Raw genomic sequence first — 15,242 nt, 5'->3', positions numbered from 1 at the left:
AATGGAAAAAGCACAAAGTTTGATAACATGGAGCAAGGTGTCATAAACAGGAACTACATTCAAATGCAAGGTTTTTTAAAATATGTCAATCCAGACACCACTTAAAGGGTAAATTGACTTGCATTACTGATTGCCTTTTACACCCAGGCTTTCTCATTTTCAATATTTATTGTGGTTATATTTTTAAAATTTTCAAAAACGCCAAATCTAGTTGTATGAATATACCGGCTCAAAAAAAGTTCTGTGACTGAATTTTTGTAAGTTAACTTTTACACAATTATCAGAAGAGATTTTTTACCAGATAATCGGCTTGACTTTATTGAAACTATTGTTGATGACTGACTGCACATGGTGAAGAAATAGCTCAGTACATGTGGTTCTGAACGGACTTGAGTATTAGGGCCTGGTTTGTGCTGAGCTTGGTCAAACAGAAATAAGAATATTTATTGAGTCTCACTGCATCTGCGCTGTTGAGGGGAAATCAAATTGATGCATTTCTGTTAGAATTGCTGATATGCTTTTTTTCATACACCCAGCTATTTGATGAAAAAGTCAAAACTTGCAACGATGATGAACAGAGAAGGGTAAGTACCTATGTTCTTCAATGTTATTTAATGCATCGTATTTTAATTAAATAAATCATTTGCACATAGTCATATTTCATACGTTTAACTTTTTGTAAAAAAAAATCCAAAAACCAGATTGTTTAAGTTGCTTTAGATAATGATTTAAGCCTATTCATCTTAATTTAATTCATTAATGAGAAATGAAATGCAATAAGCAGACCAAAAGGAGAATAAATGCATATGGGAATTTATGTGGGCAGTTGTCTTTACTGAGAAAAAGCAAAGAGTTTTGACAGGTGGGAAAATGCTGTTAGTTGTTTCGTAGTGCAGAACTTGAGTGTTGCTGAAAAAAGTTTTTTTGTCGAAGCTTTTCGCCTTGCAGTCATCAGGACAATTACAAGAAAATACCAATGTCAGAGAAAACAACATATTTATACTGTATGAGAAGAGAGTGCTGGTTGGTTGGCAAGTGGACTCTGGTAGAGGCATTGCCCAGTTGATTGTGACTGACAGTTAACTGCTGTGGGGAATGAACCAGAGAATGGCTGTCACTTATTTTGTTTAGTTGAAACAAGTGCAATGTGTTTACGTGTTCTTTCTGTCTGCAAAGAAGAGGGCCCTGTGTTTTAATACATGTAGCTTCCAGTACACACACATGCACTATACTGGGAGCCCAACTAAGAATCTTAATTGGGTGTCAGGGTAATTCTTAGCACACTAAGGATTTTTAGTAAATGTTGTCAAATTGCGGAATCACATCTAATGTTGGACACTGTTTTGAATTTTGTAAGCAAGGGTTGGTTGGGTACAGTCTGGTTGCGCATTGTGAACAGCGGAAAGGACAGGCTGTTTGATACAATCCAGCAGTCTTTGGGAAGTACGGCCTGAAGACCAAGCATCACTGGCACTGAAATTCATATACCATGTTACTCACTTGTGTGATAGGCAGAACGTCCTTTAGGCTTGACAGCAGCATCCTGTAAGTGGTGAATACCACTCGTGTTGCTGCTGCATAATAGCAATGTGAAATAGCTAGCTTCTCCTGTTACTTAAATTTTTGAGATACCTTGCCCTCCCAGGGTAACCTGAGGGAGACTGGGCACTTTTTAGGGCCAAAAGTGATGGCCTTGAGAGTTTGCGCGATGTACAGCATGAAATGATTCGATCAGTGTAACCATTATCTCGCAGGATGTCTTTGATGTGCCTTATTTCAGCATCAAGCATGCATGGTGAGCAAATGGTTCGGCCCTATCTACAAGGTTGCCGATAAGGCTGATCTTGTAGCGCGTGGAACTGTAAGAGTCCCAATGTGTGTATTGACCAATGAAGGTAGTCTTGCAGTAGATTGTGGTAGTGACCAATGAAGGTAGTCTTGCAGTAGATTGTGGTAGTGAGCCCCTGGCAGATTTCTCAACCAGAACATCGCTTCTGGCCCCTGACTTTGGTATTTTCTTGTGAATTGCCCTGATGAGTGCAAGACGAAAATCTTCGAAAAGTTTCCAGCAATTTGAAAATGCTGTTGCTTTAAAACAATTTTTTAAGAAATGTACTTTCTCAAAACTAAATAATGCATATACATTTGGGCTCTTTGGTGAACCTAGACACAAGTTCAAACTCGTAGTTTTCATTCTCACTGCACATAACTGACATCATTGATTTCCATAACTCTTCCAATCTAATTTTTCTGCCAGTTTTCACCTCTCCTCCCATAAATTTGTTTGTTTGACTCCATTCTGGATTTCGGTTCCAAAGACACCAGGTGCTCTCCGCATCTCATCCAATCCTGATGTGTTAATTTTGCTGCTGAAGGTCAGCATCTTTCTTTGAGCACCCAAACCCATACACGTGGCTTCATGATGCACTTTGAACAGAAAAATTATAGGAGGGTGAGCTTTAACTAATTTTCACTCCTTAACCCAAGGATGCTGAAGGCAGTTGTAGTTTCCATAGCATAGCATTTCTTATGTTGAGACCAGCTAACTCAGCACTGCCCAAGAATTGCAGTGGCAAGGAGGAAGACCTGAATGGATGCGGCTTAGTCCATTGCCACCTCAAGATGAGATCTTGCTAGGCAGCGAGAACTAGAATGAAGAGCTGCGACACTGAATGAAAGATTTATTAAGCCACAAGACAGAAATGAGGCTTAGTATCTAAATATTTTATGCACCCATGAACTCCAAGAGCAGCTAGGTGCTCTTCTTAACACACTCGTTCTCCTGCAATCCCTCCTATGCTGCCAGCTGTGGTGAAGGCAGACTGCTGATCAGGCTTCCCTGTGGCTTGAGATGACCTTGGTAGCCATCCCCTGGCTGCCCAGGTGCAGGAGCCTCCTCTACTGTTACTTAGGTGTAAGTCACTGGCAGTGGGGCTGAGGAGCTGCTGTTGATATCAGGAACACCCAGAGAGGAGCCCCCAAAAGCAGAAATGACCCACTCCTCCTCCCTTGCAAGGCACACCCCTGCTAACCTGAAAAGGTCAAGGACCTAGTGGAGAATCCAAGCACCTCTTTTCCCCCTCTTGCCTGTCCACTGCTGCATTGGGTTTGTGGACAAGGTGATGGCATGCAGTTCTGCATGCATCTCTGACACCCACTGAGTGGCCTGCTGGATTAGATGCTCTGAGGATGGGCCATCTCTCCATGGAGAAACCCAGTCACACTCCAGAGGCCTGGTTGGACTCCTCCATTGTCTGCATGTAGGTGTGCATTCTTCTGGAAATTCTGCCAGATATTCCTTCACCTCTTACCTCAGCTGCAGCAGCTACTGTGTTACTGACAGCTCCCAAGGCACATCATCAGCCTGGAGCTCAGCATGGGCCTCCAACTGCCAATACCCTCAGCTATCATAGCCTCTTGTCAGCTGCTCAGGCATGTATGTGCTGTGCTCACCAGCTTGTGATCCTGAATCTAATTGCAAACACAAACCCATTGACTCGAGAGTATCTGCGCTGATGGAACGTGCAGGGGAATGATGCGATGTACTGGGATCCTTTCTCCTCCTCAAAGATTTCGGTCTTTCAGCTCTGCTTCCCATTTGCTCATCCCAACTATGCTTGCTGAAGTTCCATGCGTCCAGTGGTTGCACGTGAGTACTGTGCCTTGTGTGTGGCAGACTCACCTTATGGAATACTCACCTTAGTAGACTGAAGGAGGTTATTGACTTACTTGCTGCACTGAATCCAGGTTTTGGGGGTGATACCACTGCTGCTGGATTCCTCTGCGACCTTCATCCAGGTTTGTATAGTCAGTTGGGGCTCTCTTCCCATCCCTTGAGAAGAAAACCTCCTCCTGCCTTGCCCTTTTAGCCTGCAGGAGAACCTGTAGAGAGGCATTGCTAAACCATGGGGCCATCCAGGGTCTTCCATCTGTCATTCTTGCAACTTTCTGGTCAGCTCCTTGGTTAGTTGCAGACAGCAGTCAGAAAGCAACAGAAGGATGACTGCAGTTGGCAGTCAAGGGAAGGACTCCTCTGCACAGGCAGCAGTAAATACAGGGCTGGCTGCTCTTTACATATCATTAAAAATCCTAAGCAAAAATAAAGCTGCAGCTCTTGACAGGAATGTACTGATGGTGATGAAATGCTGCGGCCTCCCTCTGTCATTTTTTTTTTAAAAGTAAGAAAGCATATGTTGGAGAAGTGAACATTTCCTACTCTGTGTACAGTATCGGTGTAATGCACTGGGGAGTAGTGTTAAACCTCCTTTCTTCTTAAAATAACTATTTAGATCAACATTATAAAAATCTGTTTTAAAATCCTAAGAAAGCAGAAGTGGGGAAAGCTTCCTCTGCACATTGTGTAATTTAGAAAGAATGGGCGGAATCATCCATGCACGCTGACGTCGGGCATGTTCGGTGATGTGAGTGGACAATATGGTCAGAAGGCCAAAAATCGGTTTCACAACGTCGTGAAATCAGCTTGCGATTGTCCGCTCCACCCGCCAATGGCAGGTAGTGTTTCCTGCCATCAGACATTGGGATCGTCCGCCCGTCTGCCGACGTGTTTTACAGCTGCATGTAAAAGGCGTGCACTTGATGGGCTGCACTTTGAGCAGAACTTGGAGGTGAGTACACAGTAACGTTGCGGAGCGCTCGCCTGGGTTGCCTGTTGGACTTCAAGGTTGAGGCGCGTTGGGAGGGCGGCAAGAACTACCCTGATGTTGCAGGTAGTGCACAAGCACGATTCGGGTGGCATGGGAAGTGGTCATGCATTAGGAAAACCTTGTATAAAGTGACCATTCCTTGCAGCTGAGACAGTTCAGGCGCACCCACACTGATATGATTGGAGTCGGGCCTCTAGCTTCTCTGCCCACTTGAGCAACGTGGAGGTATCCACCCCACCCCCACTAGGGCTATCTGTACCTTGCTTGTCCTGCTTTCTACCCTTAATTAGCACATTCCTTAGATAATATCACCACCTCCTTCAACACCTCTTTGTTCTTTTGTCTATGACATCTTTTGGCAATCTTCACCTATCACTGGCCCTCTATCCAGCTCTACCTGTCCCACCCCCCTCCTTAAACCAGCATATATTTCACCTCTTTTCTATTTTTACTTAGTTCTGTTGAAGAGTCATACGGACTCGAAACATTAACTGTGTTCCTCTCCGCAAATGTTGCCAGACCTGCTGAGTTTTTCCAGGTATTTTCATTTCATAGCGACGCAGCCATGACACTTTAAAAACATGTGATTCTTTGTATGCCTTCAGTACCTGACCTCTTCAGGAGCACAGCATCATGGTCACAGATGCTGAAGAGATGGGGCGCAGCCCGTCCTTAAAGGGACTGAGAGTACACAGAGAATGACGGTACTCTGTGACACCTGCCCACAACATTCTGGCAGCAATGACAAGCACCATCGAGGTGCAGGCATCAGTAATATACCAGGGAGTGAGGCTGGACCATCACTTTGGCCTGAAGGCTGCAAAAAGAACAGGGAAGAGGCCCTAGACTGAGATGCTTGCTTTTATCTTGTGCAGAAAGGTTCCACATCTGAGTGATACGAACACTGCTCAACAGAACAAGGAGCCATAGGCAGGGAGACATTCTTGGGAGTTCATTGACAATGGTGAACATTATAGACGTGATGAACACCTGTGCTCAGGCTGTACAGTTACATCTTCTTAACTTTCATAACCCTGCTGCTACATCTTGATGCTCCCCAGCCATCCACAGCGGAGGTGGAGGCAGCCTGCTGACTGCTACCACTTGCCTCTGATGACTTTGGTGGGCATCCTCTGTAGGGCCAAGACCTGGAGCGCCCAGGCCTGCTTTCGGGGTCCTGCTGTGTGGCAATGACACTCCCCTCAGCCTGTGGAGCTGGAACTGCTGAGGTCACAGTAAGGGGGGATTTGGATGGGCCGGTCACTCCCAGAGTCATTTGGATGGATGGCCCCAGGGGATCCAACTGCTGATCCTTCGCCCTATGGGTGCCCAAAGGCCCCTAGCTGACTCCTGAGGAGAAGGGGTAGCTGGAGTGAGATCGACCTGCCCCGCACCCCTCTCACGTACACACTGTTGGAGGCCAACTATGGCGACAGCGATGGAGCTGAGCCTGTGCAGCAGTGCAGGAGTGACATCCTGGACCAAGATCTCCATGGCAGCCGCCATCCTATCAGTGTTGACGTCGGTGCGTTGGTTTGCCGGCTCTATCACATCAGCCTGAAGGTGGGCAGACTCCTCCATTGTGCCTTCCAATCTGAGGAGTGCAGCGGACATCCCTTCCTGATGTTCCCGAGCTTGCCTTTGTAGCTCCAGCAGCCGTGACATGACTGAGCCCAGAGGCTTGTCATCTGATTTGGACTCAGCAAATGTTTGGCTTCCAGCAGTCCTCCGAGTGCCAGACACCTTGGAATTTGCTGTGTGTCTCTGCACTGGTGGAGGATGTGGGTGAGCGCTGTGATCTGACTTGAAGGAGGCTACTTCCAGATTCCTCTTCAGAAGTTTCTTTGGGGCTTAATTGGAGGCCCCAGGTCATGGATTCGGTCGACTGTTTCCCAGATATGCCTGTGAAAGCAAGGGGAGATAATTAGTGCATGGCAATGGCATATGGAAGAGGACAAATCACTCACGACATGGTTATCTGATGGAAGTTGCACTGCTGGATCCTCACTTGGTAGAGCACCGCCGACCTCACTGTCAGCACAGGAATGGTCCAGAACCTCGCCGGCAAGCTGGATGGCTCTGTTTTCAAAGTCCTTGAGAGCCTTGATTTCAGGCATTCCTCCACCAGTCTGCAACCTCTCCCTCTTGTTATGTGCCAGCTTGTCCTGCATGAGTAGAGGTGGATGGAGTGTATGCAGGAAGCCTGCCAGGCCAGATGATAAGTATGACTGGCATGTGTGGGTGGTGAGTGGTCCCATGGACGGGATGAGGACAATTAAGGTGTGTGTGTGTGTGTGAGAGTGAATGGTGATGTCCCTTGAACTGGCAGTGAGTAAAGGACCTTGTGGATGTGTGATGGGTTTGTGAGTTGAGAGTGATGAGAAGAGTGACTTAGCCTGACAGAATGGAGGAAATCATTCATCCTCTTGCGGCACTCGGTGGCTGTCCTCTTTTGAAGGGTATTGGCGCTGACTGCCACTGCCCCCCCAAGCAGGATTAGTGAGGTTGCTGCCCACCCTGCGACCAGAGTAGGGGTAGAGGACATCACGGCGCGCCTCCACTGTGTCCAAATGGTGCTCGAGGGATGTGACATTGAACCTGGGGGCTGCAGTCTTTTTGCCTTTCAGGGCCATGTTGTCTTTACAGCAGTCCTGGGCTGGAAGCACTGAGAGGTGTGCGTGTGGCTGGACTTTAAATATGGCGCCCAGCGTGCTTAAGTGGCGAGGTGATGGCATGGCAGCAAATGAGAGCCCACCCACCATTGAAACGGCCTGTTTCCCGGGAATGCATAATTAATACTACAGGTTTGGGACAATATAGCGTGAAAAGCTGTCATTGCAGCAGGCAGGTAAAACGCAATTTGGGGTGATTCCGCCCAATGTTTCTTAAGGCCAGGCTAATTGATCTCGTATAGAACATAGAAACATATGAATTAGGAGCAGGAGCAGGCCACTCGGCCCCTTGAGCCTGCTCCGCCATTCAATAAGATCATTGTAACTCAACCCCACATTCCCTGATAACTTTTCGCCCCCCTTGTTAATCAAGAATTTACCTAGCTCTGGCTTTAAAAGTGTTCAAAGATTCTGCTTCCAGCCAAAGTGGAGAATGTGGACATCGACCTTGCTATCACTCGCATTAGGGGCTGGCAGGCTAGAAAGGTGAAAAAGGTTCCTGGTCCTGATGTTAGCCTATGACTTTAACTGGAAGCTACTTTGTTTGGTGTGTAGCCCGGGCATGGTTTTACTCAAAATTATGAGTGTAGGAATATTGGCTGTGATGCTCCCAGTGAAATAGCTTGCCACTCACCATCTATATTCGTACATGAATTGTAGCCATTGGTCAAGTTTTTGGAACCTTCTCTGGTCTCAGAACCAACCAAGCCATTGAGTGAATTTCACCACTGAACCATTCGGGAGCACATTGTTGACCTACAAGTGCAGGTGCTCATATACCTTCTCATGGATAATAATGGAATAAAAGTATTATTATTTGTAACATTATTTTCTTTTTTAAATTAGTAGGATTTAAAAAAACAGTAAAAATCTGTGCTTTAATTGCTCATTGCTCTGGAAGCTATTAAAATTATTTGATTGAACTTCTGTTATCTGTAGACTGTGTTATGGCCAGGTGAAGACGGATAGACTGGTTTTCCTCTTTTCCCACTCCCCATTTGGTTATTGCAGAAGTTTTGAATTTTAAAAGAATGCTATATTGCCAATTCACTATGTACTTGACTGTGTACAATTTGAGAGAATTAAACTGGACAGATATTTTTGAGTTAAGCATGCAACTCATGTTTATGGTACTAAAACCTACCAAAGAAAAATTAAAATGTTAAAAATGTACAAATACGTCCTACTTGCCACTAATGCATGCAAGCACACCACAAACCCCAAGCAGGCAGAAAAAATACAACTTTACAGAATATCAGATGTTAAACTTGGCCAAGTTCAAGTGCAGATTTTTTTTAAAAAAGTCAATAAAGGGGACAGTTTTCTCCCCGTTGGGCGGGCCAGTCGGGCGCAGGTGGGTGTGGAGCCGATCGCCGCCCACGATTGGCTGCGTGCTGCCATTTTATGTGGGCGGGCCAATTAAGGCCCACCCAGTATGGCGCAAGCCCGGAAGCACTCAGCACTACCTGTGTGCGCGGGCGGGGGGTGAAGGAGGGAGAGTTGGGGCCTGCGCTCTTTCGTGCATGTGCACGAAAGAGCGCAGAAATCTAAGACACGGAGCTGCCTCAGGGAGATTAACTTAAGTTTTAAATTTAGAAAAAATAAAATTTTTCAGACATGCCCCCTCATGTGATAGTGTCACATGAGCTGGGACATGTTTATGAATTTTCACAAAGTTTTATTTAATTAATGAAACCTTCATGAAACCTCATCCCGCCCGCGGATGAGGTTTCATGAAAAATGCGAAGGCCGCCTGGGCTCTTCGTCTGCCAACCTTAAGGTTGGATGGGCAGCTTTCTCACTAGGGTTAATTAGTTTATTAGTGGCCCTAACGGACCTTTGCCTGTTCAGGCGCGTAGCCAACTCTGGTGTGCGCCCGCCAAACGGGAGATCAGAATGACCAGTGGTGACGTTGGGACACACGCCTGATGTCACCCCGCATCATTTTACGCGTCGGCGTGCGGGACCCGCCCCCACACGCCAAACAGAAGATTCTGGCCAAAGATTCAATCCAGAGGCGTTCGTTCTTCACAGTCGTGGCTGGTATGATCCTTTTCTCCTGGAAAGATGGTTGTAAAAACCCAGCAGCTTTTAGTAGAGTCTGTCTGCTGTAGGAATGTAGGCACACCTTTATCTCAGCAAAACCCTGTAGAGTAGAAACAAAAACAAAAATTGCTGGAAAAAGTCAGCAGGTCTGACAGCATCTGAGGAGAGAAAGACAGAGTTAACGCTTCGAGTCCGTATGACTCTTCAAGTTCTGAAGATGAGTCATACGGACTCGAAACGTTAATTCCATCATTCTCTCCACAGATGCTGTCAGACCTGCTAAGTTTTTCCAGCAATTTTTGTGTTTGTTTCAGATTTCCAGCATCCGCAGTATTTTGCTTTTAACCTGTGTAGTAGAACACTGTAAAGAGAGGGGAAAAAACACCCACACTCTCCTGCGCCTCGAATATCTTAGTTCAAAGATAGTTAGTTAGTTCAAAATGATCTTAGTTCAAAAAAATTGAGCAGTTACACACAAGCTGGGTCACATGACCTCCCTCTCCCTCTCTCTCTCTCTCTCTCTCTGGTTTATTCCCAGGAGTTCAAATAAATCAATTGTGAATTCCAAAAGGAAACCGGTTTACCCATGTCTGGGCTGATTTTTTGCCATTGTCTCTTTTTGCCGAATTAATTACTTTTTAATGTCCCAGCCATGAACTCCTGAATGATCCATCCTCCACCTTGATGAGCTAGGAAGGAGCTGTCCAGGGGCGGCATTGTCTTTGTTGGGGTCCCCATATACTTTGTATCTCCATGAAATGGAATGCGACTTTACAGGTGCAAATTAGCAGCTACTTCAAGCCAGTGCCTTTTGTTTAGCAGAAGTGTATTTTTTTATTGAAAAGGTTCAGTGTTTATGACCAGCTGATGAAATTACACAATATTCAGTATAGCACATCTTCAGTGATAAAAATGAAGTACTTGTAATAGTTTCCAATTTAGCACATCTTTACAGTAAATGATACCTGTCAATGATAAAATGAGATGTTTAATTTGCTATTTATTTACGATTTTCTTCCTTTTTTTGTAGAAAGTTGAAAACCTCAAAGAAGTAACAAGTGTAAGTGTATCTGTGTTTTTATTGATTCATCTGGTCATTAAAGCTAATTTAGTACAGCAGATTTGTATTAAATTGTGCAAAATACTTCTGAACATTGCAGATACTGCATTATTTTTATTTTTTCAGAGCATGGTTGAATCAATTAAACACTGTATAGTGTTACTGCAGATTGCCAAGGTAAGGTAGCAGCTAACTGCACAATATCTTTGTGCTTTGTTTTTATACCTGACAGAGTGCAGTAAGGATTTTTATTTGAAATGTCTTCAATAATTTACTAGATTAACATTGTAAAATTATCTGGCATAACAACATTGTGAAGATCACTGTAAAATGTGAACTTGCAAGTATTTGTTGTTCAGTACTGAGTCAGAGGTCTAAATTCTGATTCTTTGCATAGCAGTTAACAGTTTCAAAAATTGCTTGTGCATTTTGTTGTACATTAAAACAGCAGTCAGATTCTATATGCATCATGGTTATTTTACTAATATTGTAATAGTTAATATTTGAGGAGTTTTAATTGATTACTTTAAAATATGCAAGTTCTGTACATGACATGCAGCACCAACAATTAATTCTATAAGTGGATCCTGTAAATTCAAGAACTGATCAATTCTAGGATAAACTACTCTTTAAAGGTTCCTTTAAATCATCTTAGTGCAATTCTATGCTGTCCACAGCTTTTTTTAAATTAAGACCAAGGAGTGGGTGGATGTAAATCTGAAATGACCACGAATACATGTTACTGGCTCCATATAGGTGATACATTTTATTTAAATTATAACAGTGATGGTACTACAAAAATACTTAATTATCTGTGAAATGCTTTTGGATGCCCCTATATAAATACAAGTACTTTTTTTTCTTCCTTCCATTTTGGGTCTCAGTGTTCCCTCTAATTTTTTTTCCACCCATGTACAAATGAATTTTATGTGCACCAACATCAAGGTAATGTTTGCCACCAGTAGAAACAAAAAAAATATATATAACAGTTTTAAGAAGTTACCATATGTATGGAAAAAGAGGAGAGTAACGTCCTCTGCCATTTAGTCAATTGACAGAAGATAAGTTGAATTGTTAATGATGGCTCAAGATAAGACTAGGATCTTTTGTTTCAATTTGACAAGCAAGACAATGGCAAGAACTAAGGAGGCTTGCCTTTTGAATTGGTGGAAAATGTGGAAAATACAACATTTTTATTTTTTATAGTGTTCACTTAAAACTGCTATGAATAGTGAGGAATAATTTCTTCACATCAACAAACATAATCAGGCTGAGATAAAGTGTCTCTGAATTTGGAGAGAGGTTAGCTCTTGTGAACTGGTGGGTGAAGGTCAAAGAGACAGTGTCCCTGTAAATTAAGCAAACATTGAAGAGGTAAACTGTATTGGGGAAGTGGGGCGGGTGGGAGGGCGGTGAAGGACTGTGGAGTACAGAGAATGGAATCCCAGGAGGGAGAATGATTGTTGTAGTAGTTTTTGGAGAAGTAGCAGCATTTATCCCACCTATAGTTTTTTTTAGATTAAGAATCTATGAATTATGAGGTATTAAACTGGCTCACCATTTTTAAAGTAAACCATCTGTCTCAATATACACAGAAGTAATTAGGGAGAGATAGTATTTGAAAGTATGCATGGTTTAGAATGTCCCATGAGAGAACCTCTCAGAAACCTTTGCATTAGTATTTGGAAGTCTGGGCTAGGAATCCAAAACTTTTAACAAACACCCTAGAAATGCCCTTTTGTTTTAAATATGTTGAAAGTATTTGGCATCAATCTTCCTTTAATAATCCTACAAAACCAGCTGCTGCAGTAATCAGTAATAATCAGATCAGTAATATTAACTGGTCCAAAAATCCTCTTGCTGACTCTTAATAACTTGCTAATTCTTAACTTGCCTTCTGCTCACTGCTTCCCTCCTGGCTTGCCGCTTCTCTTCTGGATGGCTGATTCCACTCGAGTGGGATGGCGAGAGGGAGGAAGTGAGAAGGGTTATGTGTTAGAGGGTCGTGGGAGGGAAGTGGCAAGCAGGCTGCAGGAAGACAAGTGCTGACATCGCTTCGGGCTCCAGAAACTGACATGAGTGAATTTCAACTGTTAATTCCACCTGATTAATTGTGTCAGGTTTGGCTCTCATCCATAACTTCTGTCGTTGGGGAGTCTACCAGTTCTTTGCTTACGGGCTAGTGTGACAGTAAACTTTATTTAATCATCAGGATGTGTGCGGCTGTTATAATTAAGCGTGTGGCACTTGATGGACAATTGCACAGCCACTCGGGTACAAAGTTTAGAGGGAATACTGGTCCCGAATGAAAAAGATAGTATAAAATGCTACTGTGCTTGTTTTATGTATGAATTCAGAGTTGTCATTTTTTTAATGAAACAACAGTGTACAAAATTCTTGGTAATTTATTTTAAATCAAATACATCTACAGCAGGAGCTCAGGAGAGCCATCAGAAGGTTCTTGAAGAAACGTGTAACTGTCCTGGGCGTGCTTTTCAATTTTGGTGCACCTACCACTCAATCATTTTGGGCTGTTTTGTAGAGGCACTACCCAGCTTAAGACAAGGTGTTGTTCTGAGATGAGAAACACGGCTTTGACAGTGACCACGAAGTGTACATATATGGCTGGTAAATGGAGAATTCAGCAATATTAAAACAGTCTACTGCTTTTAATTGAAAATTGCTTAATTTTGTGCTTAATTCTCACTTTGCTGTATTATTTATGTTGTTTAATTTAAAATTGTTGGATCATTCTAATTTTTTTATTGGTAGTTTGGGAACAGGGATCTTGACAAAAAAACAATAATTGTAGATTTAAATAGCATAATCTCATTATTTAACACTATCTAGTAGGGCTTTCTATTATATATTTGTGTAATATGGCTTATTAGAGTTGAAAGGAAATTTTCTGCATGATATTTTTTTCTCTCTATTGGTCCCTTATGCTTCAATAATATTTTTTGTATATGCTTGCATTTTTAAATTCCATACAGCTTGAATTCAATACCTGGCATCCTGTCATGACCGGATGTTTACAAAACTCAATTACAGCTACTTCTTTGCCTGCTTTTTTTTTGTTTTACTCTGCAGAATGTTGCTTTTGTACGCTTTGATTCTATCCTGCTCAAGGTGAAACATGTATTTTTTTCAACCCTGACATTGTCATCAAACCCACTGACAAGGTTGTTGCTGTTGTTGTCTGGCACACTGACCTCTACCTCGCAGAGGCTGAGCATCAACTCGTAGACACTTCCTCCTACCTCTCCCTGGACCATGACCCCACCACTGAACATCAAGCCATTGTTTCCAGGACTGTTACTGACCTCATCTCCTCTGGAGATCTTCCTTCCGCAGCTTCCAATCTGATAGTCTCCCAACCTCGGACGGCCCGCTTCTACCTCCTACCCAAAATCGACAAACAGGACTGTCCCGGCAGACCGATCATGTCAGCCTGTTCCTTCCCCATGGAGCTCATTTCTTGCTATCTTGACTCCATTCTCTCTCCCCTTGTCCAGACCCTTCCCACCTACATCCGTGATTCCTCTGACACCCTACATCATATCAACAATTTCCAGCTCCCTGGCCCCAACCGCCTCCTCTTCACCATGGACGTCCAATCCCTCTACACCTCCATCCCCCACCGGGATGGTCTGATGGCTCTCCGCTTCTTCCTCGAACAGAGGCCCGAACAATCCCCATCCACCACTACTCTCCTCCATCTGACTGAACTTGTTCTCACACTGAACAATTTCTCCTTAAACTCCTCTCACTTCCTCCAAATAAAAGGTGTGGCTATGGGTACCTGCTTGGGCCCCAGCTATGCCTGTCTCTTTATGGGGTATGTGGAACATTCCTTGTTCCAGTCCTACTCCGGCCCCCTCCCACAACTCTTTCTCCGGTACATCGATGATTACTTCGGTGCTGCTTCATGCTCTCGTCGGGACCTGGAAAAATTTATTAATTTTGCTTCCAATTTCCACCCCTCCATCATTTTCACATGGTCCATCTCTGACACTTCCCTTCCCTTCCTTGACCTCTCTGACTCAATTTCTGGTGATAGACTGTCCACCAATATCCATTACAAGCCTACCGACTCCCACAGCTACCTCGACTACAGCTCCTCAGACCCCGCTTCCTGTAAGGACTCCATCCCATTCTCTCAATTCCTTTGCCTCCGTCGCCTCTGTTCTGATGATGCCACTTTCCAAAACAGTTCCTCTGACATGTCCTCCTTCCCTAACCGAGGTTTTCCACCCATGGTGGTTGACAGGGCCCTCAACTGCGTTCGGCCCATCTCCCGCGCATCTGCCCTCACACCTTTCTTCCTCCCTCCCAGAAACATGATAGGGTCCCCCTTGTCCTCACTTATCACCTCACCAGCCTCCGCATTCAAAGGATCATCCTCTGCCATTTCTGCCAACTCCAGCATGATGCCACCACCAAACACATCGTCCCTTCAATAATTTTTATAGATTTTTCTTTTCCTACCTACTTCCATTATTTTTAAGTGTATTTCCATCCATTGTTTTATCTCTACCTTTTAACCTATTTCAATCCCTTCCCCCCACCCCACCCCTACTAGGGCTATCTGTACCTTGCTCGTCCTGCTTTCTACCCTTAATTAGCACATTCCTTTAGATAATATCACCACCTTCAACACCTCTTTGGCCTTTTGTCTGTGACATCTTTTGGTTATCTTCACCTATCACTGGCCCTCTATCCAGCTCTTCTTGTCTCTCCCCCCCTCCCCCCCCCACCCTGTTAAACCATCTTATATTTCACTTCTCTTCTATTTTTACT

The 15,242-nt window shown here is 43.9% G+C and overlaps 1 protein-coding gene across 10 annotated transcripts in view; it reads left to right on the top strand.

The window, feature by feature from the left end:
• Nucleotides 1–15,242, top strand: part of osbpl9 (oxysterol binding protein-like 9) — a 279,318-nt gene that overhangs the window by 179,819 nt on the left and 84,257 nt on the right. For 7 of the 10 annotated variants that reach the window (XM_078561121.1, XM_078561119.1, XM_078561118.1 and 4 more), the window contains 3 exons: nt 537–584; nt 10,413–10,442; nt 10,569–10,619. In XM_078561121.1, the coding sequence (XP_078417247.1) occupies nt 537–584; nt 10,413–10,442; nt 10,569–10,619 (129 nt within the window). Of the gene's footprint in view, nt 1–536; nt 585–10,412; nt 10,443–10,568; nt 10,620–12,924; nt 13,071–15,242 lie in introns of those variants that run through there. The other 3 variants (XM_078561122.1, XM_078561120.1, XM_078561128.1) reach the window with 2 other exon arrangements.

The sequence above is a fragment of the Cetorhinus maximus genome, chromosome 17, assembly GCF_964194155.1.
Source record: "Cetorhinus maximus chromosome 17, sCetMax3.hap1.1, whole genome shotgun sequence".
Lineage (NCBI taxonomy): Eukaryota > Metazoa > Chordata > Chondrichthyes > Lamniformes > Cetorhinidae > Cetorhinus > Cetorhinus maximus.
Note: the sequence above shows the minus strand (reverse complement) of the source record. Positions and strands in the feature narration are given on the sequence as shown.